The 27,202-nt window shown below is 38.0% G+C and overlaps 2 protein-coding genes across 2 annotated transcripts in view; both read right to left on the bottom strand.

Moving 5' to 3' along the window:
- Window positions 1-7,299: 7,299 nt before the first annotated feature.
- LOC137248800 (uncharacterized) lies at window positions 7,300-9,912 on the bottom strand. Its single transcript, XM_067779698.1, has 3 exons — window positions 9,542-9,912; window positions 8,549-8,715; window positions 7,300-8,477 (listed from the first exon to the last, which is right to left on the bottom strand). Exons 1-3 carry the CDS (start codon window positions 9,892-9,894, stop codon window positions 7,300-7,302), a joined length of 1,698 nt encoding a protein of 565 aa, XP_067635799.1. The 5' UTR covers window positions 9,895-9,912.
- A 158-nt stretch (window positions 9,913-10,070) lies between these two features.
- The window catches only part of Neto (Neuropilin and tolloid-like), a 218,338-nt gene continuing 201,206 nt past the window's right edge, over window positions 10,071-27,202 (bottom strand). The window contains exon 14 of the mRNA XM_067784961.1: window positions 10,071-10,324. Within this exon, the coding sequence (XP_067641062.1) occupies window positions 10,228-10,324 (97 nt within the window). The 3' untranslated portion in view covers window positions 10,071-10,227. The remainder of the gene's footprint in view (window positions 10,325-27,202) is intronic.

Here is a 27,202-nt window from a genome sequence, read left to right as displayed (position 1 = left end):
TATCTTACGGTAGGGTGGTCCTAAAATATCAAAGGCACGATTTTTTCCAGTCTCAACTTTTTAAACGGTAATATCGGAGGGGTGGCATAAGGTCAACGGCTATAACGTTAATTGGCCATATGACCAATTCAAATAGCCACCAAGTCAAAGGAACAAATGACCATATGAAATGATCAAAACGTCAAATTTCAATTGTTTAAAATGGACGCTTTCAGCGAACACAATTATGATTGATACGTTGCAAACATGTTTCCGTCAGTTGAGTTATAAAAATTTTGTTTTATGAACGATGATTTAAGCCAACTGCCCAATGAGATAACTATACTTCAATTTTAAGGAAAAATACTTTTCAAATTATTTTTACATTATAATATTAAGAGAAACATTTTTGCTTGTAACCAACCCACTTAGCATTTAGATGATTAAATTTTCAATTTCCCTACATATAAATACAATTTGATTACTCTTTCTGAATAAATAATGAGCTATCATACAATTGAACAAAAGAAATAATCAAATATGAATACTTTTGATGACCAAAAACTGAAAAGCTATTTTCGATCACTTTCTGGAATCATTTTTGAAGTCCTTTGGTGATTAGATTTTAATATTTCATAAAAACCAACAAAAAAATAATCAAATATGATTACCTTCGATGATCAAAAAGTCAATATAGTTTTTCTATCACATTTTGGGATCATATTTGAGTCAAATGTGTTTACTTTAGGTGATCAAAAATTTAAAATCATTTTTAATTCAGCTTTCTGAATCTTTTCTGACTATATTTGTTGACTGAATAATGAGTTTTATACTTGTTAAAATTTTACTTTTCATTGAAAATCTTGTTTTTTCACATACACACATTTTTTCAATCATGAAGTACAGAAAACATATGTATATAAAATTTTTATTATTAAGACATTTTTAAGACAATGAAATGCAAATGCTACTCTTGCCCGAAGATTTCCCCAACCATTTCTCCACCTTCAGCTTCCCGGAGAATATATAATAGTTGGACAATACAAAAGTTGTTAGCTATTTGACCAGGTAAGTGAAACTCTCTTGACATATGTACCTGGATATGTCTTCAACATCCCGTACCGTATCGTATTTTAAGATATTGGCGATTATAGCAGATGCTGGATGTTTTAGTCGAGGTGTATATCGGTCAAGTTTGTTTGCGAGTGCCCAGTGGTTCAAATAGCTCACTTCCGCATGCTTTCCTGCCCTGATGAAATAAGATTACTATGTAGTATCTTATTTTGAATGAGATATGAAGAATAAATGCAACATAATCGCATTCAAAAATGATTCGAAAATCTTAACCAAAACGATTGAAAAATGCTCACGAATATGATCAGAAAATGATTATGAAAAGTAGTCAAATATTACTCTAAAACAATTAAAGCTTAATTTTACAATGATATCAAATATGAATAAAAAGCGTTTCGAAATATGATTATTCAAGAATAATCCCATTTATGGTACATTTTTTTCGAACAGAAAATGCTTTTAAATTTGAACGTTTTTAATCATCTTGGGGTATGATATTTAAATATTTTTTAATCAAAATTTTCAAAAAATGCTGGCTGGGAACACTTTGAAATGTCAAAGAACTGCCAGACAGCCAAATAAACGTGTTGAGTGAAGGTAGCGAAAACAATTTATGCTCAGTAATTTGACGTAAAATCCCAACCGTTGATGGGAGCAAAAACATTCAACGATACGTTCATATAGTTAGTACTCAACGACCGGTCAACAGGTGCGTTTGCTGAAAGCGCCTAGTGTTAGCGATAAAGTGAACTCCTTTCAAGTGAGCATATGGACAATTATTTTGTTTCGCACCTCCACGTATTCAAAAGGTAACAACTGTTGAATTACAATGACGTTTTGTTGTTTTCGCTGCATTTTTGTTTAGTTGAATGAAAAAGTAATTTTTTTTTATTTCACTTTTTCGAATACTGCACTACTTTTCCTATATTTTGGTCCTATTCTAGTGCAAAAACGGACTAAAAGCTGGGTCCTGAGGATTCCTTTGAAATAAGAAGAACATATTCAACTAAAAGTTTAAGCCATCCTGCGGAAGTAATGTTGTATAAGGTTATGTTCTTTTTACCGAAATGGTAGTAAGGTCACACGAAAAATTTCTAAGTGGCCATAAGGTCAAATGAAGCAAGGTTATAAAGTCTATTGGCCTTACGACTATTAGAAGTGGTCACAACGTTAAATGACCTTTTTGCCTTTGACCTCATGTCATATCACCGTTAATGTACTGGTCAAAGATGTACATATCGGCTTTGTGTTTAAGTTTAACCTAAAAAAATTAAATTTATCGAGTTTCAAATGAAAAATTTTAATTTTCCAGAGCCTGTGTGACATGCCATGAACGTCCCCAATCCGGACCAAAATGTATCATTGACCATAATATCAGCATTTGAAGGAGCAAGTTTGAAAACAATTTTTAATCTTATTGTCAAGCACCACCCTAATGGCCATACATAGAATTTTGTATGAAATCTGTGAGAACAATCTCATGCAAAAAATTTAAAAAATGTATCTGGATGTTTTGTCATAACAATTTATATTATTAAAATATTATGATTCCAGGTTAACGGTATTCCTCATATTTGTACTCAGCTGAGCAGAGTTTACAGAGTATATTAATTTTGTTCGCATAACGGTAATCCGTAACAGAATAAACTAATCGAGATAGATATAGACTTCTATATATCAAAATGATCTGGGCGAAAAAAGAAATTCATTTAGCCATGTCGTTCCGTCCGTCCGTTAACACGACAACTTGAGTAAATTTTGAGGTATCTTAATGAAATTTGGTATGTAAGTTCCTGGGCACTCATCTCAGATCGCTATTTAAAACGAACGAAGTCGGACTATAACCACACCCACTTTTTCGATATCGAAAATTTCTGAAAACCCGAAAAGTGCGATAATTCATTACCAAATACGGCTAAAGCGCTGAAACTTGGTAGGTGGGTTGACCTTATGCAATAAGTCGAACAAAAATTTACCAATCCTTGTGAAATTTTGTAAGGGTATAGATTCTATGACGAAAACTGTTTTCTGTGAAAATGGGCGAAATCGGTTGAAGCCACGCCAACTTTTCATACACAGTCGACCGTCTGTCCTTCCCCTTGGCCGTTAACTTGAGCAAAAATTGATATATCCTTACTAAACTTAATTCACGTACTTATCTGAACTCACTTTATCTTGGTATTAAAAATGGGCCTATTTTTTCGATGTACAGAATTTGGAAAAATGGAAAAAATGCCATAATTCTATACCAAATACGAAAAAAGGGATAAAACATGGTGATTGGATTGGTTTTTTGACGCAAAATATATCTGTGGAAAAAACTTTGTAAAATGGGTGTGACACCTACCATATTAAGTAGAAGAAATGAAAAAGTTCTGCAAGGTGAAATCAAAAGCCCTTGCAATCATGGCAGGCATACTGTTCGTGGTATTACATATATAAATAAATTAGCGGTACCCGACAGATGATGCTTCGGGTCACCCTGGTCCACATTTTGGTCGATATCTCGAAAACGCCTTCACATATACAACTACGGGTCACCCACTTTTAAAACTCTCAAAAATACCTTTAATTTTATATATTATAGAGTCACCCCTGGTCCACCTTTATGGCGATATCTCCAGAAGGCGTCCACCTATTGATCTAAGGCCCACTCCCTTTTAAAATACTCATTAGCACCTTTCATTTGATACCCATGTCGTACCAACACATTCTAGAGTTACCCCTGGTCCACTTTTATGACGTTATCTCGAAAAGGCGTCCACCTATAGAACTATGGCTCACTCTCTTCTAAAATACTCTTTAATACCTTCCATTTGATACCCATGTCATATAGACACATTCCAGGGTTACCCTTGGTTCATTTTCCTACATGGTGACTTTCCCTTATTTTGTCTCCAAAGCTCTCAGCTGAGTATGTAATGTTCCGTTACACCCGCACTTAGTCTTCCTTAGTTGTTTTCATCTATTGTTTTGTTATTTCAAATATTCTCTTTTTTGCATGAATTAGGCCGGGTTTTTCAATGCAGGTTTAAACTCCAGTTAAAGCTGATTAGAGTTTAACCCTGCCACTTTGTTCGATTATATAAAATTTTGTTGCTCATCACAGTTTGAGCGGCGAAAGTGTCAATTCTAGTCAACTTTAACTGGAGTTTAAACTTGCCATGGAAAACCGGGGCTTATTAAAAAAACTTTAAATTAATGAAGGTTCCCATTGAAATTTTGGTTCAAGTGTTGTTTTGCGTGACTTTATTGTTCAGGTATTATTAAAAAATTTAATATGAGTTTACTAACCTTTCTTTACTGACTACATTAATGCTTAGACGGGTTTGTTTCGAAAAACATTTGTCGTCATGCCGTTAAAGAGAGCTGCTGTCAAATTTGGCAAAAGTCTTGCTTTAATTTATATACAAATAATTATGGTTGAGCAATCATTCAAAAATTTTAATGGCAGTAATTAACATTAAAAAATATAATAAGTCGCTCAAGTAAAATAATTCAAGTTAGAACACAGTTGCATACTTGGGGTGCGACGGAAGTGAGTTTACCGAAACCGAAATCGTAATCGAAGTCGGATTTGAAAATTTTCTTCTATAGCAGTCGGAAACAGAACCGAAACTGGAAGTGGCAGCAGGGTTCTGGTGACACATATCTAGTCAATTGCAAGCAGGATAAAGTTAGAAGTTTCTTTAACCAGTCGTTAAGGCCGGTATGGTACAAAACCAGGGAGGTTGAAAATTTAGTTTGGAAACGAATTTCTCACTATTGGTCTAGAAAATTTAAAACTTTATCTCGATTTCCGATTAATGTAATTGGTATTTAGAAACATATTCAAGAATTTTAGTTGCTCAATTAAGAAGCCTTTCTAAAAAGTATTTTGACAGATGCATCAGTCGTTATATTTTAATTAGACTCACTTATATAATAAGAGGAAATTAAATAAGCTTAAGTGCTATAACTGGATGTCGTATAAAATTTGTGCGTCGTTCCGGGGACGCTGATTTAAAAGGCATCACGATTGAAATTACAAATCCTTTTTAGTTTGCAAGTCATGGGAGGTATAATAAATTAATGAAAAACCGGTTTTATATCACACCAAGGGAAAATTATTTTTTGCGATAGATCAAAAAGTATGCCATTTTGGCCTTTTTCCCTTAAAGAGATATAAATAGTAATATCATCTAACTAATGGAAATAAAAAAGTTATTTTGATAGTGAAGTAAATTTTTTCATTTGCCTTTCAACTAAATTTTCCACATTCATGATTTTGTACCATATTATGACCTGCGAGGCGATTGAGTTGGCGAAGTGAGGGCTTAATCGAACTAAATTAACCGATCTACATCCGTCGCAGTGGTAACTGAAATCTTAATCAAAAAGCAAATTCCGATTTTTCGGGATCGGAACTCCGTAACATCACTTTAGCATAAGCCATAAAAATGTAATTAATGCATTTGGCGCTAAATATACTTAATTTTTAAGTGATATGGGAGCGTCATGTGGTACTGATCGAATCTTTACGACTTTCGAAAAATATAGGTTATAAGCTTCTTATCATATTGACACTTCCTTTTCTTGCAACTTACAGAATCAGAGAACAAACAGACTTATCGGCTAGGTGCTGATGAAGCAAAGCTGTTCAGTTGTATCCATCTGACTGAGAGTTCAGCGTCACAGTTGAACGCGATACCGCTATGGCCCGGAATCTAGATTATCCTTTTCGTAAAATAGTTCTATGCAAACGCAACTAAGGCTTGGCACCTTACGACCACTCTAGATCGCATTAAAGTCGAGCTTAGGGTTTTAATAGCCGCCTGTCTATAGGAGTAGGTGTTAAATTTATTTACCGGAGCACCACTTGATAACATTCCATTATTTAATACGAAAACTTCCATTTCAAAGGCGTTAATGTAATCGAGAAGTTTACAATTGTGGCTTTCGCTGTGCAAACTACTAAGGTATAACTGTGATGAAGCTTGTCAGGGGCCAGTTTTCGGCACAAAGTAGGCTGTCCTGCATGGGAAGAAATCTAAGTTGGTAAGAAAGATTTTGTTTTAAGGTCCTTCCTACTATCAACCAGCGCTTTCAGTTGTAATGTCATTCATATTTTGTGGATGCTTGCTGTAACCCATGCGTTTCACTAGATCCGCACCCCATATAGCACAATGGGCTTGAAAACCATCTCATGAAGCTAAGGTACAATCCTCATTGAGCCGGAAGGTATTTGCAGAGGTGCTTTTTAATGCACTAAACCAGAACACCATCGAATCCTAAAATAACCAGCACCCTCGCGATGGATCCAGGCAAGAAATTCGTAAAAGCCTTTTCTAAGCTTAGAAAGGCACTTCACCCTTACTAAATAAGTCTTTATACCTTAAGGAAACAGGGTTTCTCCAAATGACTTTGGTTCGAGGCAAATACAGTCTTCCAATGCCTTCAAGCTTCCCACCTAGAAAAAATGGGATTGTCTTTAAGGAGGACTTCATTCGAAGCAGTTTTATCGATATAAATGGCACATACAATAAAATCCATTCAGAGGTCTTGATTGAGCCGCTCGTAGAAATGTTGCTCCACTAGTGGACTTAATGAAGCAACTCGTGCTAATGAGAAGCTGCTAATAAAATCTGGACCCGCATTATTAAAAAATATACTTTTTCAGGGGTAGTTCCAACCAGACTTCCTATCGCTCATGCCGTGGAATCGAACTTTTAAAATTGAAAAGGACTGGCTGTCAAGACATAGCCTTAATGGCAATTAGCAACTATTACTTCACTAAAATCTTATGCCAGATGTGCAAGGGAGTCCATATATGAGAAGTGCAGATAATGAGAGCCGTATCGATTTCCTAATTTCTAATACTAAGCCAGATATGTTTGCAGCCCTTGGCAATGCTTTAAGTGGTACCAAAAACAACAGGGACCTTATGAACTTAAAAGTGACAATGCAAACCTAATCTCAAAACATTTCTTCATATCGATGGGTAAAAAAAACCCGAGCACCAGATGCCAATACAAATTTAATTCTCTTTGATAGTTGAACTTAGATAAACAAGGGACCACCGTAGCTAAGTCAAAAGCTCATATGTAATAATACCATGGGTCGTCGAGCTCATGAGAAAGACCAATATATAAAAATTCATTATTATTTGAGATTTTGAAAAAAATACTTTTATTGCACAATTTTCAATCAAGTAAATACCCAAATCTATTTTGTTCCAGAAAATCTAAATCTTATTTATTTATTGATCTAAACATCAACCTTCTGCAAACTGTAGTGCCATGATTGAATGGGAACTCTGGTCGGGGATGTGGCGGTTGTGTGCACGACCGTTGATGAATTCGATGGAGGGCTGTGAATAGTCGAGGGATGATGGTGCGATGTATGATGGGAAGGAGGAACTATTGACTGATGGGTGGATGAAGATTGTGCGCCTGAAGATGAATGAGCTCCCGAAGATGAATGAACTCCTGAAGATGAATGAGTTCCCGAAGATGAGTGAACTCCTGAGTGAACACCCGAAGAAGTGTGAATAATCGATGGAGAGTGTACTGTCGATGAGATGTGAACTGTTGATGGAGAATGAGCGCTCGATGTGGAGGGAATTGTGGCAGCATGTCCAATTGAGTGATGTTGTTGTGATGAAGACGTGGATGGATGTACAGCGGCGTGTTGACTGGGTGGTGAGTGTGCTGCTATAGGTGAGTTAGCTCCCAGTGAGGAGAAAGCTACCGATGGAGTTTGAGTGCTTGATGAAGGATGGGCAACAGAGGATCCAGTGTAAACTTCAGATGAGGCATGTACTTCTGATGGTATATGAACATCCGATGAGGACTGAACTCCCGAAGAGGTCTCAACATTCGATGGGGTCTCAGGTTCCGAGGGGATATGTAAACCCCAAGAGGTATGGCTTTCACTTGGAGAATGAGCTACTGACGAAGAGTCAACTATCGAGCCAGTATTAACACCCTTTGTAGGGGAGACCACTGAAGGTACGTGAACTCCTGATTGAAAATACACTTCTGACGGTGAAGAATAAACTCCTGATGAATGCCATGATTGACTTGGAACAGAGGGATGACCAGCCACTGCGTTAGAGCCTCCTATATGGTGGTTTCCCCATGACGCTGGCACACCTGATGAAGATTGTACAACATGTGAAGATTGCACGTGATTAGAGGAAGAGCTGCTTGAATGGTGTACGCCCGTTTGAGGTACCTTGGATGGATACCATTGAATGTGTGGATTACCAGTGGCATGGGCATGTGGTCTTTTAGTTGTGGTGCCCAAATAATGTGGTCTTTTAGTTGTGGTGGGCATATAATGTGGTCGATTAGTTGTAATCGGTGTATGGCTTGGCGATGATGGTACGTAGTCAGGTATGTTAAGACTGCGTGGAAGAGTTGGTTGAGATCGGCTGTAGGTGGCTGAAATGAGTAAAAGAAAGATATTTACAGAAAAGTTCTTACAATGGAAATTGTCACTAGTTCGCGCTTACAGGAATCTTCACGAAATCCATTTTGATCGGCTGTATAGAAAACAGTTAAATATTTGTTGCTCTTAAGTAGATGAGAGTAATATCCTTTGCGTGCAAGTACCAAATTTTTACCCACTGGTAGCCAATAAGCGCGCTCATAGCGAGTTTCGCCATTACTGAGTACGTATCTGGTAGGATAAAGAAACAATTTAGGAGATTAGATTAAAATTATGAAATTGAAAACTATCTCCAGCATCATACAATTATTAGTAAATATTAAGGGACAAAAGTTTTATTTAGAACTTCTTTCACCAATGTAGAGATCTGTCTTAAAATATACGACTTCCCTCACGACGTCGTCGTTGTGGTAGTGAGGGGAAAGGGCTCTAGCAGCCGCGGGATAGATTTGTAAAACTTTACCCAATCTTGGCAAGCTGGATTATTAGGAAGACAAACTGTAGAAAGATCACTTCAAGCTGAATAGTTCACAATACCAAACCTCACTGAGTGGGGCACTGCCACCATTACTGTAGAATCAGGCTATCTACTACCTCTTTGCAGACTATGTTTCGGCCTTGATTTTATATAAACATTTTCGCCTGTGGCGCTCATATACAACTAAACTTTTAACCATCCTGCAGAAATTTTTTGCTTTTCTGTTGTTTTTAAATTGCTGTGTATGGGGTTATGGTCTTCATCCCGAAATGGTTATAAGGTCAAATACAAATTTTCTCAACGGACATGAAGTCAATAAAGAAAGATCATAAACTTAATTGACCTTATGGCCATTAGAAGTGGACCTAAAGTCAAATGACCTTTTGGCCGGTGAACTTATTTCACCCACCGCACAGTAATACATCCTAATAACACTAAAACCAAAATTTTGTAAATTAAAGCTTTTGAGCCAACTAAGTCGATTTCTACATTATACAAATTCTCTACCTCAACTGCAACTATCAAACTCTAATTAAAATCTGTAATGAAATCATTTCTCTCCTCTAACAATTAACTCACCTATACTCATATTGTCCATCCAATGTGCGATGATCATATTGCTCGATAATTCTCGGTTTGCTCACAGCCGCAGGATGATAAGAACGTTGTTCGTGTGCAACTGAATCCACTTCATTTGTCACCACTTGGCCTTCGCCTACATCAATACCAACACCAACACCAGCATCCACACCCGCACCCAAATGCGAATGTTGCACTACGTCTTCATCTACTAAATTTATTACACCATTCGCGGCCTCTGGCACTATTGTGCCCTCTTGTTGAACCACCACCACATTGGCCTTGCTTAGCGTTAAGCAGAAAACGACGAGCAGTAGACATTGTAGACTACAGATGACCACAAATTGCGCCATAAAAGTACAATTTTTTTTATTATTGATTCTACTTTTGTCGTAAAAAGCAAGCTTTTGTATGCACTTTTAATATCGGATTAAGCCAATTTCGAAAAATTTCGTATTCGTAGCAAATTTTTATGATTTTTTAAATATAATTAACAACTTGAACGTTGCAACTGCAATTTACTCAATGCCAATGTAAGATTGCAGAACTTCGATTTTATACTCGTAAAAATTGTATGTATGTAAGTGTGTGTAAGAAAGGACTTACTTTGGCTGATTGGTATTTCCATAAATAAAGTCAACAAATTAGTTGAAGAAAATGTCTTAAAAGATGCTGCGCTTTTTGGATTATTCTTTGTTGATGCTTTCATTATTGTTTTCCTCTGCAGTATTTGGCAGTTCATTTGACGGTACCTGAAGATGGGCAGTTAGGCGCGACAAATACCTGAAAGAAATTTACAAGAGAGAGTGCTAAAAAAAGAATTCTTAAAAGTCCATTGAATTCTTGCGATCTCAATGGGCGCTGCTTATGGAGTATATGAAGTATTCTGCAGCTACCTATAAGCTGGTGAATGAGTGGAAAAGAATTCTTGAAACAAAAATTTGTTTTAATTTAGTGTCAACAATTTATGTTAATTTGGTAAGATAAACTCCGTATGTATGTAGAGACTGTTTAAAGTTCGTGCACCCTTCAGTGGAGACGTATTTATTGGACAATTAAAATGTTGATATCTTTCAAATTCATTATTTTCAGTATATTACCAAAATCAGCAGATCGAAAAAAGTTTCCAAAAATTTCATGTTTTTTTTTATTTAAAATAACATAGTGAACCCTTATTAGTCCCTTCATCATATTTTGTAACATGAGCGCACAATATCATTTTGAGTGTGTGCAACCTCATTTGAAAAAGTAGGTTACATCCACTAAATGCAGATAATACTTGTGGTCGTTCTCTATCTAAGCGCGAAAATATAAAAATATTATTACATTCGTTACGAGTAAAAATTTTACATTCATACTTACCCTATAGGAAATACAGATCTCCTTGCTTGAAAAAAGTAGCAACATATAAAATTTTTTTAAAAAATACAGCGGAAGGCAATTGCAAAACAGTTGTACAACAGCAAGACGTGGCTTTGGACGATTCTGTTTGTAAACAGCTCTATCAACGCTGGAATACGGTTTCGAATCCCACCCCATTTGGGTAAGTGCAGTCGTTGCGATATTCAATCTTTGACCGGTACCTTTAACTATCTTGAAGAGATTGTATACGATTAGTACTAAAACACGATTTATGTCCGATGTGTTCTCCGCTGTATGGATGCTATAATGAGGAATACGAATGGTGGGAAAGGTGAGGAGGAAAGTAGGAAACCAAGGAGATAGATACAGGAGAATAAAAGTTTATAAGGAATGGAGAAGGCTAAAGGAAACTGAGGGTGACCGGAAGAAGAGAAAGAGGGGAACCGGGCAGGATGAAGGGAAAATGAGAGGTAGGGGTGGAAAAACTCAAAGATTCAAATGGAGGGAAGGAGGACGTGAAATGTGAAGGATAGGAAAAAAAAGAGAAGGAGAAAAATAGAAACGGTTGTTTTGCAATTTGCAGTACAAAATTTTCTCAATTATCTATTTAATTGAAGGTGGGTCACCCCCTGTTGTTAACTCAACTCGAAATGATGAAAACGGACCTAGAATTAGACCCTCAGAAAACCAGAAGGAGTTTAGAAAGTCTAACATCAGATACGGATTCAGCGCATCGAATTCTTAAAAGCAAGAGCAACTAGTAACTAACCAAAGGTCCCCGCCTCAAATGACAGAACCTTTTACATCAAACGAGGGTTTAGAAAAAGTATATTTCTGTCATGAAAAGCTTGTGAGAAAAAATGCATCTGCCTTTCAGATGCCATTCATAAATACTGTAGTTGGAGTCCTCCTAATGTGTAGGAAATATGAACATGAAATAGCACACCATAAATTGGATAAAAGGCACGGCTTTAAGCTGCTAGGATGTACATGTTGTTGTTGTTATTGTTGTAGCGATAAAGACACTCCCCGTAGACCTTAGGGAGTGTTATCGATGTTGATTATCCTTTGCCGGATGCAGATCCGGTGTGTTCTGATAACAAGCGGCATAAAGGTACTAGCCCGACCATCCCGGGAATGATTTGGATTGACCACGTGCAACCTCCTAGGTCATACCGCAATCCTACCCCATAGATCCATCAAGAGTTCGGGGTCGGCAGAGCCTCGGCTGTTAATGAAACATGATTCGCCACGGGTGGGTGAGTATGACAATTGGGTTGGAGAAGCTATATATTTCGCTGACAACCCCTCGACAGGGTTGCCCTACACAACCCCTTGAATCAATTTGGTATTTTAGTCGCCTCTGATAACAGCCATACATACCGCGGGTATAATTCTAAGCATCCTAACCCGCTGGGGCCAGCACGTATGTACATACATCGCTTCAGTAACAATCCCCATAAGGGTACTAGCCCGACCATCTCGGGAACCATAAATGAATGGATTTGCAACTCTTTGTTTCGGGAGAGCGCTGTCAAAATGCACATTTGTGTCAATGATGCCACTCCAAACAAAAATTAATAGATCTGCATATGGGTATTTTTGACATACATTTCGGCGATTATAGTTTCAATCATTTAAAAAATGATAGTTGTAAAATATTAATTTCTTTAAACTTATTTTACAATAATACGACTAGTTAGAGATAAATATAAACAAATCTAACTAAAATTTACATTTTGATTAAATTAATTAGTCAAATATTGTAACGCATTTAACTCAGAGTGAAAACCATATATTCTTTTGAAATTTCAGTAAATCGGATCTATGATATAATAGTTAACACCATTTAATGGATAGGGCTTATCCTACATGTCTGACGTTCCAGGTTCTGTGATCAAAATGGACTGGTTGCATCGGGACTTCATATTTGCAAAATTGTTTTTCGTATAACTTTTGAATGGGAAATAATATTTACCCTCCGCCTTCGAACTAATAATATCTACACTAAAACAAGTATTTTTATCCATTTTCCCATAATTTTTGAACGCTATTCTACAGTTGTAGGTCAAACTAAAATTTACCGAAATCTTTGGCCCGTTTTTCGTTTTAGCTGGCACATTTTTTGTTCTGGCACCCGCTTCAGCTGTCGCGAGGGATTTATCTGTGATTGTTGCCAGCACAAATCTGAAATAAATCCCTGGTGAGAGCGCAAAAAATGAGAGAGTTTCGTATCAAGTCATCTTTGTCGGGAACGATTTAATCAGGCAACATTAAGAATTGCCGAACGTAGGTCGAAGAAAGTCAGCTGACATGGAAGTTGCCCTATGAAAGACTCCTTATGGGAATAAGGAGGAACACGTAACGGGCGGAGCAAAGAAGCAGTGATCAAGCACAAAATGTCAAGGTAACAAACTAGAGTTGATAAAAGAGGTCGTAGTAGTTCGTGCATATACTGGAGACGTGCTAGCCCGTGATGAAGAAAGAGAAAGAAAACACGAGCCTTTAAAATTTCTAAAAATCATCTTGGTAAATATTCCGCTTGATACTTTTTGTGGAGTGTGTGTGTTGGCATACCGATGAGACATATTTCGAGTGTTTATTTTTGTTGATTAAGTTTTGTTTTGTTTTTTTTTTTTGTTGTCAAAATATTTTTAAGAGGCGTTAAACACAAAAAATAATTTTTATGTGTATTATTTATTTATTTCTTTCATCCTTGATTTTCTTCTCTGCTTTCTTCAGGCCACAGCTATAAATTTTGCTTTTGAAAAAATTTGCACCTAACGGTTTTATCTCATGCATTTTAGTTGGATTTTGTGACTTTGTATTTATTTTGGTGGAATCTTGATGGTACAGTTCTACTTGAATGCGCATACATTTGACGTTGCCATATGTAAATATGTAAATATTTGCAGTTATACTGCGAGCATGTCCATAGACATTAGGCTGATCATTATTTGGCGTGAAAAACAGATTTAGCTTTCGACATGCCAATTTAAAAGCTAAACAACATCTATTTGTTTTTAAGGATATTCACTACGCAGTTATGAAGGCTACTGCAGTCAATATTAGCTGTGTTTCTTTTGCATGTATATACATCTACATTTGCGGGTAAAAATCTTATCATCACTTAGATAATGTTTAGGAGACCCATCTAACGGCAATTAGTGAAGACTCGTGGCAATGGTTAAATAACTCACTACAAAACGGGTTGTGCTTAGTAGCGGAGAAATGACCTCTGCTTGTCATAATATATAACCTATAGCTGAATAGGTTGCGCTGAATCGTGGACGCACACACTTTTCGGTGTAGAGATAAAATCTAGAGCCTCATTTCAGTTGCAACTGAGCATAAGGCATAGTGAAATTTAGCAATATTTTGCACAACAATTTATTAAGTGTACATTAAATTATGCAATTGGCAGTCGATATAAAGTTTAAATGCACGTGTATATACATTGTAAATAAAATAATTAAAAAAAAATGTTTAGTTAAACGGTTTTATTGAAAACAATACTTACAGTAAGTAATAATAATATTAAAAGCTAAAAAATAATTAGGTAGGTCCTAGGTACTAGTCATCATACTCCTCAAAAATCTAGGGCGTTGATCACACAATTAAATAAAAGCGTTGGGCGCGTGAAATTTCTGAAAATGTGAGGCGTAGCATAACCTGATTAAAGTTCAGTTGGTCTTTCTTATGATTATCAATAGAAATTTGACGCGTCAAACGCTTTTATTTAATTGTCTAATCAACGCCCTATATTTATGAGGAGTAAGGTTCAGTTGGTCTTACTTATGACTATCAATAGTAAATTGACGAGTACAACGCTTTTATTTAATTGTCTGATCAACGCCCTAGAATGATGAGGAGTGTGATGACTAGTACCTAGGACCTACCTAATTATTTTCTAGCTTTTAGTATTATTATTACTTACTGTAAGTATTGTTTTCAATAAAACCGTTTAACTAAAAATTTTTTTTTAAAATTATTTTATTTTCAAGTTTTTAGTCTTTATTTAATTGCCTATTATTTCTCATTCTATTTAGCTCATTTAGATACTCATTATTACAAGGACTCTTTCCTTACAATTTGTTACAATCTAAGTCCCCAATACATAATCCTTCCGAAGACTTTACTCGACTCTGCGCTACTACAAAATATTTTGATGTCACTTTTACTGGACTGTATTTAATATTTGTTCCAAATATGAGCCAAATCGGACATCATATGTAGGCCGCTTTCTATTCATGTATATATTATGTGTTACAAATATGATTTTTTGAAATATTTCGATGCATGCGCCACCTATCGGAGTTTTTTTCTTATTATTGCATTGTCATCCGGCTCTGAACTATATTCCAATTTTCAAGCTTGTAGCTTATTGGGATGTTACTTAAATTTCAATTACAAAATTCGTTCACAACGGCCGTGCGGCCGGCCGGCCTGTCTAGTCAAGCTAAATAAAACCGTTTAAAAAAAATACACAGCTATCATTATTTAAAAAAAAAAAAAATTACAACCATCCTAATGCATTTGTGGTTATATTGCGAACCAATCTTCATAACTTCATACTTTATATCACAAATGTTTAAATTGGAGCAAGTGAACAGCGTAACAGTTAAAACAAACGATGCATCCCAGTCAACCATTTTGGTTTTGATGTGAACCTATACCTATAAGAAATCGCTAAACACAAGTTCTCATAATCATTTCAAAAAGGCCGTTATTCTCAACATAAAAGACAATTTCTCGATAAGATTACTTTATTGGTGGGGTGACATAAAGTCAACGGCCAATAGGCCACTTAAGAAAAAAAGAGTTAATTTTAAGAGCAGTTCAATATCGTTGAAGTAGTAATAAGGACAATTGACGTTGTGACCGTTGACCTTATGTCACCACTTGACAATTGGGCAGCACCAGGCGGAAATATTAAGAAATATTTAACGCTTAGAAGCCGTTGTCGACACAAATGTCAGTAAAAGTGTGAACTTTGTATAAGCCCATGTGGCCATACCAGTAGGCCGAAGCAGGCCATTGACAAAAAATTTGGTGCAGGAAACTCCACATACTTCAACCAAAGGCTTCGGGTGGAACGATGAGGCAGCGATCGCTGTAAGAGGTTAACCTCCTTTTAACAGACAGAAAGTACACCGCCGCAGGGCTGGGAGGTAAGAGAAATAAAGCACAAAATATCTAGGGATCATGGTTAGGGTTAGGCCGAACTGGCCGGTCCGTGAAAACATCACATAGACAGATGCTACCAGAAGTTTGCTTAATGACCACACTGAAAAACCCCATCAAAAACTGGGACCTATGTTAAAAAATAAATCCGTCCTCTTGGCAAATGCTATAACTTTCTAGGACCTAGTCTATTTCCTTCTTCTAGATTTGTTGGCTGTGATAGTCTCTATAACTGTAGTCTTAACCAGCACATAGGCTACTTCATACTTTTAGACATAGGCTACTTCTATATCTGTTGGCTGTGTTCACCCTTATAGCTGGTATTAACCTGGCGAGGGCAGAACTTGAGCACAATATGTGCTCGATTAGCACGATCGAGAAAAACCAAGCATTAAACAGAACCCGCTTAGAGAGGAGTATACATTTATACCGGAGTGAGTCATAAGCGGATTGCAGATATAAACACGCTGCTGAGTTGGTAAAATAAGGCGTAGTACGCCGTGCATACACTGCAGATGCCGCAATCAGTTTGGGAGAAATAAAAAAAGGCCAGAAGTGCGTGGATTTAAGCAGCAAGAGTACCACCGTAACTAATTATTTTTGAGCTGCCTTCAGGTCAGGCAACAAAAGCTGCCCAAGGTTTTGCGTCGTACATTACCTAGAAAAGGAAACCGAAGAGGATTTCTTTCCTAGATCAACTTTTCAGGTTCTAAGCTATATTTTCATTGTAGTCGGGTCGTGTTTGTTTTTTACGCTAACAGTGAAGGGCGCCACTTCCGCATGGTAATCGTCTAGAACTTGTTGTGTGTGTCCCGATAGCCCCGCCTTTGCTAATATATCTGTGGTAAAAAACCACATTGTAGAATTTGCGTCTGACTGTACTGTCATACTACAGTCGAAGACGGCCTTAGAGCAGCAAAAAAGCACAGGCAAGTTCTCAGTGATATCCACAAACAGGCGACGGATCTCTATGCCAGGAATTATGCGGCGAATCCAGTTCTTAAAGAAAAATACCCAGAACTCGCAGTTGAGGAACGCACTCTCCCTAGGGAAACGCGCGTCACTCTAGCTCAACCTCGATTTGGGTACTGGTATAGAATCAACTCCGACATATAAAATATATGTCCTGCATCCAATGTGTCCCCACATGACACCAACCATCCCTTTAATTGTAATGTTGAACCAAACCCTCTCACTATGGGCCACCCCTGTTGAAATTGCAACTTTCCTTGGACTCCCGTTAGAGGATATTGATAATAATTTGTGATCGGTCGCGCCTATAGGATGGGGTGAAGCACTGCTACAACAACAACAACGAACTTAGAGGTTGTTATCGGGAAGTTAAGCAGCAGGTTATAAATATACGAGCCGGACCCGTGCGCATTTTGCGCAACAAATATAAAAGTCTCATATCGAATATCAACAGAAATCAGCTGTTCTATTAATCAAATACATGCGTTTGCGCTGCCATCTGGCGAATGTTAGCAACTGCCGGTAATGCAGTGTTAGTTCTAATCAAATATTCACAATAGTGCCATAGTACAAATAGCGTTCTTTGTGTGCTCACAATCTTTTATTTTTAACAAATTTTTTTAATAAACATAGCTAAACAAAAACACTACGACTAATAATGCCCAAAGCTCGCTAAGAGCACGAGCCCCCCCCCCCCCCCTCACCACCCCTCATCTTTACAACCAAAACTTTATTTACAGACTTGGATTTCAAATAAGAGCGAATAAGGGGCCTGTACATAAAAACAGCAATTAGAAATAATCTATAAGATGTATATCGCTCGCTCAGCGACTGCTGTGGTGTAATGATAGCGTGCTCAACCTACCCCTCCGAATATCCTGGGCTCATGTCCCGAACAAACCAACTTCGAACCAACATGTAAAAAAAGTCGGCTCTCTGTAATCTCATGTTATGTCATATGCTGAAAGCCCGTGCAGGATACCACTGTGGCTTGCTTCTTCTCATTTCCGAAAGCAGACGCCCTCAGTCATAAAATTTATTCTGTTGTAGTTAATATAATATGAAAGTCTAGCGGTAGTTGGTCTAGGATTATCTTTAGCACGTCCATCGGACCAATCCGATGTGGTCCTGTTACCGTTGCGCAGGCTGCCCGTTGTATCTTGACCACTTTATTATAATGTATTGCTTGTGTACGACAAGCCACGTACTATCTACCTTTTTCAATTTTGGGTTTCCAGCTGTCTATAAAGACGTTAAACATTTCTTAAATACTAGTTAAAGTCTATTGAAGTTCGAGATTTAAGGATTTATCTTGCATTGGAGAATTTTTATCTTTTCTCGTGTTTATTAGGTTGCGACAAATGATGTGCGTCAGTGTTGTGTGAGTTTGTATGATTGTGTGGGTGGGTGTAAGTATTGGTTGAAGGAGCTGATCGTTATGCGGTAATAAATTATTTTAAACAAACCACGCGAGTCATCTTCAAATTGTCCACTTATTTTTGGTATGCAAAAGTGCGGGACACTTAACAACCGTAACAACATTTAGCTGTGCTTGTTTACAAGCATATTCTGAATTGTTATTTTTGTTACAAAGTTTGTTTTCAGCATTTACGTTTTTTGATTTCTCTCGATTCGCAATATTTGAAGTTGTTGAAATTTATGTTTGCCAACGGACATATTTCCACATAAATTTATAATGTTCAAATAAAAAAATTTGCATACAGATTTCGGTAAGTAGGTACATATGCACTTACTTTGCGGTGACGAGAATATTTTTGTGTGATGTAGAACGTGTGTATGAAAAAGTGTGGGGTCTGTCGCTTTTGAAAAGATTGTGGCTTCAATAAACATAGTTACTTTTATATGTGAGGCGCGAAGAAGACATAGAGTGTCAATTCCAGAAAGCCGGTCCAGTCCAGAGTCGAGAAGGTGATATCATCAGAGCGGACTGCCTTCCCGGTTAACGGAAGGGCCGAAGTTCGCGAGGAAGGCTGGAAAAGTTTTCAACTGAAGGTCGAGGAAGCTGTAAGTTTTAGAACAAAACTTGTGGCCAGTGAACACCCATTGGGCATGGCCCATTCCCTGCTTGTACTAAGGCCAGAATAGACGTTAAAATGCATCCAGTCCTTGTTGCTGATATTGCCAATCCAATATTGTTTGAGCGGAAGGGATATTTTGCACACGAGATACCCATATATTGACCCTGGCTCAGATGACGGCAAAACGGGAGCTAGTATATTTGAGCCGAACTTCAATAAATCAATACTAATGAGAAGCTACCTCATTATATTTCAAGCAGAAATCCTTGCAATAGCAGTTAGCGGTAAAAATTTCTACGAAGAGGCTTACTCTCGAGGAGTTTCCTTTTTATGTCAGACACCCTTGCAGTCTTACAAAACCACTTCTAAGCTAGTGGAGAAATGCATTGGAATCCTAAATATCTGGCAGCCAAAATCAAAGTTATGTTAGGATTGGTTTACGGGCAATACGGTACTATAGCAGCATTCTACTGTCCAGAGCCCTTCTGTGGACACACATTGATTGCCCAGGGCAAAGACATGACAAATTGCTTATACTCGCAGCAACGAGGGTGTCATTTAAACTCACGGGGTACTATACGGGACACTGTAGTATACGACATCACCGCTAAGTAAGCTAAAGCTATCGGATACACAATTTTGTCGCTTTTGTGAGCTGTAGGCTCAAAAGCCAGTTCACATTCTCTACGAATGCAGGAAGGTCTCCCATATAGGTGGCGCATCTCTTTATCCCCTTGTGATATGGAGTAGAAAGCCCGAGAGATACATCTACGCAAAGCTCTCGTTGCATCGAGGGCTAATAATAACAATAACAATATTAAACCGAGCGGTGGCGTGATGTCGGGGACCAATAACTACAAAATCTCTTGATAGAGGGCTTTATACGAACCAGCGGGAATATATTCCGCTTTCTTTGAATGGATCCTTTCTGATACCAGGCCGGCTGTGGAAGTAAAGGTGGTCCTACCACAGCAAAGCACGCTGCTGTGGTGGATCTAATAGAAGTTTCCTGAGCCCTCCTGGTTCGTAAGACTGCTGAGCTTGCTTTGTTTGCCAAGGGATCGAAAGACAAAAATGATTAACCTAAAAACTGTTAACGAAGGTGAGATTGAGAGGATGGAATGGTGTCGCTGATTTGAACCTGAATGGAAAGTTAAGCGTGGATAAATGTCCAGCGCTTAAAAGTCGTAGTCGACCCATATGTCTGGAGAGTGGGCTCTTGGAATGGGTCCGTGAGACAGTGGATGCTGGCAGTGCTGCATGCAGTCCTCTTCCTCCATACTATTGAGGAGAAGTAAACTGCGAAAGAAGAGAGAACGATCGGCCGATGGCCGCAAGTCAGCTTTTAAGATCCGGAAGAAGGAGGGAAAATGGCAAAGTCGCAAGACCGCAGGTCTAGCTAGCCGCGATGACAAGACTTACACCTCTAAATCTGCAAGCCAGAGCCAAGAGGGAACTCGCAATAGCGAGGAACAATGTACTAAAGTTGTAAAACAAAAATGGTAAAGAAGTAATGGTGCTATACCAGGAGATGATGAAAAGGTTTAAAATCTAAAAGGAAGTGACGAAGAGAAGATGACCCAAAAGGCGAGCCGTCCCTGATGTTGTCGCTAACAGATTGCACCGAAGCCTTTGGCGAGACATCTACCGAAAGATTGATATTTGTAGAAAGAGAGTTGCTAGTAACATTATCAGAAATATGCGGAAAAAACAACAGCAACCATTCTTAATTTTAGCTATGGTAAATTGATGGAGAATATGTTTAGTTAGAGCTTGGGGGAAATAACCTGCCGTGCGGGTAGTTTTTTTCTGCACTTAGCAAGAGCAGAGAGAGGGAAAAATCATAAAACGCTAGAAACAGGTCAGGTAGAAAAGGGCTTGGAGAATGTACTTAAAATCAGCGGCATAAAATGTTAACGTAGGCATGATGGCGGATATGCTGCTGGTCTTTTATGGCCTACCACATGAACCTGTCCTAAGCGAAACGAAAAAAAATGAATTATGATAAAAATAAACAGAATTTCTATATATGCATTAGACTGGGTCGATTTATTAAACGATATCGCGCCGTCGATTTTTCGATAGGATTTGGGCTCAGGAAAAAAAGTTCCACTGCGCATACCCAAAAAAATAATTCTTGACACTTCGAAATTTTATTTTTATACTCAGTTGAGCAGAGCTCACAGAGTATATTAAGTTTGATTGGATAACGGTTGGTTGTACATATATAAAGGAATCGAGATAGATATAGACTTCCATATATCAAAATAATCAGGATCCAAAAAAAATTTGATTGAGCCATGTCCGTCCGTCCGTCCGTCCGTCCGCCCGTTAACACGATAACTTGAGTAAATTTTGAGGTATCTTGATGAAATTTGGTATGTGGGTTCCTGAGCACTCATCTCAGATCGCTATTTAAAATGAACGATATCGGACTATAACCACGCCCACTTTTTCGATATCGAAAATTTCGAAAAACCGAAAAAATGCGATAATTCATTGCCAAATGCGGTTAAAGCGATGAAACTTGGTAGATGGGTTGAAGTTATGACGCAGAATAGAAAATTAGTAAGATTTTGGACAATGGGCGTGGCACCGCCCACTTTTACAAGAAGGTAATTTAAAAGTTTTGCAAGCTGTAATTTGGCAGTCGTTGAAGATATCATGATGAAATTTGGCAGGAACGTTACTACTATTACTATATATGTGCTAAATAAAAATTAGCAAAATTGGATGAAGAACACGCCCACTTTTTAAAAAAAATTTTTTTAAATTCAAATTTTAACAAAAAATTTAATATCTTTACTGTATATAAGTAAATTAAGTCAAAATTCAACTCCAGTAATGATATGATGCAACAAAATACAAAAATAAAAGAAAATTTCAAAATGGGCGTGGCTCCGCCCATTTTCATTTAGTGTGTCTAGAATTTTTTTAATGCCATAAGTCGAACAAAAATTTACCAATCCTTTTGAAATTTGGTAGGAGCATAGATTCTATGACGTTTACTGTTCTCTGTGAAAATGGTCGAAATCGGTGGAAGCCACGCCCAGTTTTTATACACAGACCACCGTCTTTCCTTCCGCTCGGCCGTTAACACAATAACTTGAGCAAAAACCGATATATCTTTACTAAACTTAGCCCACGTACTTATCTGAACTCACTTTATCTTGGTATAAAAAATGGCCGAAATCCGACCATAACCACGCCCACTTTATCGATATCGAAAATTACGAAAAATTAAAAAAATGCCATAATTCTATACCAAATACGAAAAAAGGGATGAAACATGGTAACTGGATTGGTTTATTGACGCAAAATATAACTTTGGAAAAAACTTTGTAAAATGGGTGTGACACCTACCATATTAAGTAGAAGAAAATGAAAAAGTTCTACAAGGCGAAATCAACAGGCCTTGGAATTTTGGCAGGAATACTGTTAGTGTTATTGAATATATAAATAAATTAGCAGTACCCGACAGATGATTTTCTGGATCACCTGATCCACATTTGGTCGATATCGCGAGAACGCCTTCACATATACATCTAAGGGCCACTCGCTTTTAAAACCCTCATTAATACCTTTAATTTGATATCCATATCGTACAAACACATTCTATAGTCAACCCTGGCCCACCCTAATGGCGATATCTCGAAAAGGCGTGCACCTATAGACCTAATGCCCACTCCCTCTTAAAATGCTCAGTAACACCTTTCGTTTGATACCCATATCGTAAAAACATTCTAGAGTCACCCCTGGCCCACCCTAATGGCGATATCTCGAAAAGGCGTCCACCTATAGACCTAATGTCCACTCCCTCTTAAAATGCTCAGTAACACCTTTCCTTTGATACCCATATCGTACAAACATTCTAGAGTCACCCCTGGCCCACCCTAATGGCGATATCTCGAAAAGGCGTCCACCTATAGACCTAATGCCCACTCCCTCTTAAAATGCTCAGTAACACCTTTCGTTTGATACCCATATCGTACAAACATTCTAGAGTCACCCCTGGCCCACCCTAATGGCGATATATCGAAAAGGCGTCCACCTATAGACCTAATGCCCATTCCCTCTTAAAATGCTCAGTAACACCTTTCGTTTGATACCCATATCGTACAAACATTCTAGAGTCACCCTTGGTCAACCTTTATGGCGATATCTCGAAAAGGCGTCCACCTATAGAACTGAGGATTACTCCCTTTTAAAATACTCATTACCACCTTTCATTTGATACCCATATCGTACAAACACATTCTAGAGTCACCCTGGCCCACCCTAATGGCGATATCTCGAAAAGGCGCCCACCTATAGACCTAGTGCCCACTCCCTCTTAAAATGCTCAGTAACACCTTTCGTTTGATACCCATATCGTACAAACATTCTAGAGTCACCCTTGGTCCACCTTTATGGCGATATCTCGAAAAGGCGTCCACCTATAGAACTAAGGATTACTCCCTTTTAAAATACTCATTACCACCTTTCATTTGATACCCATATCGTACAAACACATTCCAGAGTCACCCCTGGCCCACCCTAATGGCGATATCTCGAAAAGGCGTCCACCTATGGACCTAATGCCCACTCCCTCTTAAAATGCTCAGTAACACCTTTCGTTTGATACCCATATCGTACAAACACATTCTAGAGTCACCCCTGGCCCACCCTAATGGCGACATTTCGAAAAGGCGTCCACCTATAGACCTAATGCCCACTCCCTCTTAAAACGCTCAGTAACACCTTTCATTTGATTCCCATATCGTACAACTAGAGACACCCCTGGTGCACCTTTATGGCGATATCTCGAAACGGCGTCCACCTAGGGAACTAAGGATCACTCCTTTTCAAAATACTCATTAACAGCTTTCATTTGATACCCATATCGTACAAACACATTCTAGAGTCAGCCCTGGTCCACCTTTATGGCGATATCCCTAAATGGCGTCCATCCATAGAACTAAATACTCTTTAATACCTTCCATTTGATACACATGTCATACAACCACATTCCAGGGTTACCCTAGGTTCATTTTCCTACATGGTGATTTTCCTTATTTTGTCTCCATAGCTCTCAACTGAGTATGTAATGTTCGGTTACACCCGAACTTAGCCTTCCTTACTTGTTTTGACTTTGATTTTTAAGGTTTTTTTCATACTAAAAAAATTTTCATTTGATTGTAAAATTTTCATGTATACCCTGTCCGACCCAAAAATGTCCGCTAAAAACGTTGTCGATAACAGTTTTTGAAAAAAAAAAATGTTTTTTAGCGGACATTTTTGGGTCGGACAATAGGCCGGGTCGATTTGTGGGGAGGCAAAAAATCGCCCATTGCTCTGTGAAAATCATATTCTAGGGATCAAAATAAGAAACTTTGCCGAAGGAACCATACCTCTAAAACGAATTCTGATGTCCCCCCCCCCCCCCCCCCCCCCCCCCCCTTTGGGTCGTAGGGGAACATTTTGAAAAATCCCACTTTGAGATGCCTATGTTTTTTCTTTTTGGAGTTTATTTTTCTCTTTAGAAATTTATTTAATCAGAACATATGTAAATGAAAAAAATTAATTTAACTTAGTAATGTAAAAGAAATTTAAAAAAATTATTAGAAATTAGCGTTTTTACAACCCCCTTTTAAAACCAAGGCATCACTGTGATGCATTTGCATGTCGTAAACATAGTTGTGTGGGTTTTTTATTCAACCGTTTTAAAAAATGAAGGTATCCCTGTGACACAATTGCAGATCGTAAAATTGCTTGTGTTGTTTTTTTTAAGCCACCACAAGACACAGCAGGTAGAATTGAAATTGCCCCTACCCAAAAGTTCGACCCAAAAAGGGGGACATCAGAATTCGTTTTAGAGGTATGCTTCTTTCGGCAAAGTTTCTTATTTTGATCCCTAGAATACGATTTTCACAGAGAAATGAGCGATTTTTAAATCGACCCTCCCTAGTATACAATGAACATTTTTTTAGTAGGTCATGAAAAAAACCTTAAAAATCAAAGTTGAAAAAAAGTAAAAAAAAAAATTAAATTTCGCCGGCTCGAAAATGATTTTTTTGTGTATGCGTAGTGGAACTTTTTTTCCTGAGCCTAAACCCTATCGAAAAAATCGTTGGCGCGATATCGGTTAACTTTCGTCCATACAAATCGCCCCAGCCCAATACGCATAAATGTGACTTAAGTTGATATATGTTTTTTTTTTAAGGTCGCACTTTTAAAATTGAGCAATTAAATTCCCACATTAACAAAAACACAAACATACATATCATTAGGGTGGGCAAAAAAAAATTGTGTGTTTTTCCTTTTGGCTTAGTTTAAGTACTTACTGTTCAGGACATCCAAAAAGATAGCCTGTGAAAATTTCGGCTTTTTATTTCGTAACTTTAGTTGTTCCATACGAACCATATACAATCTGAGGTTGAGTTTTAACCCCGAATTACTCAAAACGACTCAATAAAGCCGACAATTTTCAAGATCTTTTTTATAGACCGTCAATTGTTTGTAAGATTATGTATTGCCAGTGACTAGGGTACTAAGGGTAAGAGCTCTGGTACACTTTTTTTTTATAAAAACAAGCAAAAAATCCTCACACGGTTTGTATGGAAAAATTAAAGTCGCGATGAAAATACAAATTTTAAATCCTTTGTGTCTTCACCAACATTTTCACTATACCAAAAGGAAAACAATTTTTTTTCGCCCACCCTAATATTATATAGTATGTACATATGCATGTAAATTTAGGCCTGCCCATGACTTATTCGATATTTTATAGGATATGCATTATGCGAATGGTTGACTGCATTGTTATTCAATTATACTTGCTCAAGGGAAATATATTGGCTTTCAGATCAACCATAAACTGTGTATTTAAATATTTTTGAAGCTGTAAAGATTAAATACATATATGTAGGGTTATATATCATCAGCACAGCAGGGGAGATTGAAGGTGGAAGCCAATAATAAATTTTGTACAAATTTGCCTTACGTTATCAGTAGCAGACTATAAACGAGTTTGAACCGCATTTAAGTTAAATAAAAATGTCACCAACATTCCGTATTTAATCTACAGTTCTGTTGTTGTAGCAGTGCTTCGCCCCATCCAATAGGTGCGAGCGATCACAAATTGTCATCAATGTCCTCTAGCAGGAGTCCAAGGAAACTTGCAGTTTCAACAGGGGTGGACCATAGTGAGAGGGGTGTTCGGGGCGTTGGTTCCACATTACAACTGAAGAGATGGTTGGTGTCATGTGGGGACACGTTGCAAGCAGGACATACATTTTGTATGTCGGAGTTGATTCTGTACCAGTACCCAGATCGAAGTCGAGCTATAGTGACGCGCGTTTTCCTAGGGAGCATGCGTTCCCCTTCTGCGAGTTCTGAGTATTTTTCTTTAAAAACTGGATTCGCTGCGCAATTACTGACATAGAGGTCCGACACCTGCTTATGGATATCACTTAGGACCTGCTTGTGCTTTTTTGCTTCATACGGCTGAGTTCTGAGCTGCCGTATTTTCTTATAATGCTTACGGAGATGATCCCTTAAGCTCCTGGGAGGTGTAACCTCATCAATAAGATGTATGTTGGGATGCCCAGGTTTTTGGCTATTCAACAAAAACTGTTTGTTCAGCATTTCATTTCTCACCCTAAGTACTCTTGCCTCATTGTATAGGTGGTGTTCTGGGGACATAAGAACATAGCCTGTAGCGGTTCTGGGGGCAACATTTTGGCAGGCCTGTATATTCTTCCAGTGAGTGACCTTTAGGCTTGTCGACCATATCGGGAAAGTGTAGCATGCAATCGGCCGGCCAATTGCGTTGTAAGTGGTAATGACCGTTTATTTGTCTTTACCCCAAGTGCTGCCGGCAAGAGATTTTAGGATTTTATTACGGCTCTGGATTTGAGGAACAATTGCCGTTGCATGACCTCTAAAATATAGTTCCTGATCGAACGTCACACCCTAGAGTTTTGGGTGTAAGACAGTCGATAGCGTAATGCCATCGACATAGATGTTCAATAAGGTCGGCATTTGGCCCGTCTATGTTGTAAATAAGGTCGCCGAAGATTTGGTCGGTGACAATGTCAGGTTTCGCTGGAGAGATCAAAAGTTC

This window comes from Eurosta solidaginis, chromosome 4, assembly GCF_040869045.1.
Source record: "Eurosta solidaginis isolate ZX-2024a chromosome 4, ASM4086904v1, whole genome shotgun sequence".
NCBI classification, from domain to species: Eukaryota; Metazoa; Arthropoda; class Insecta; order Diptera; family Tephritidae; genus Eurosta; species Eurosta solidaginis.
This window is presented reverse-complemented; position numbering and strand designations above follow the sequence as displayed.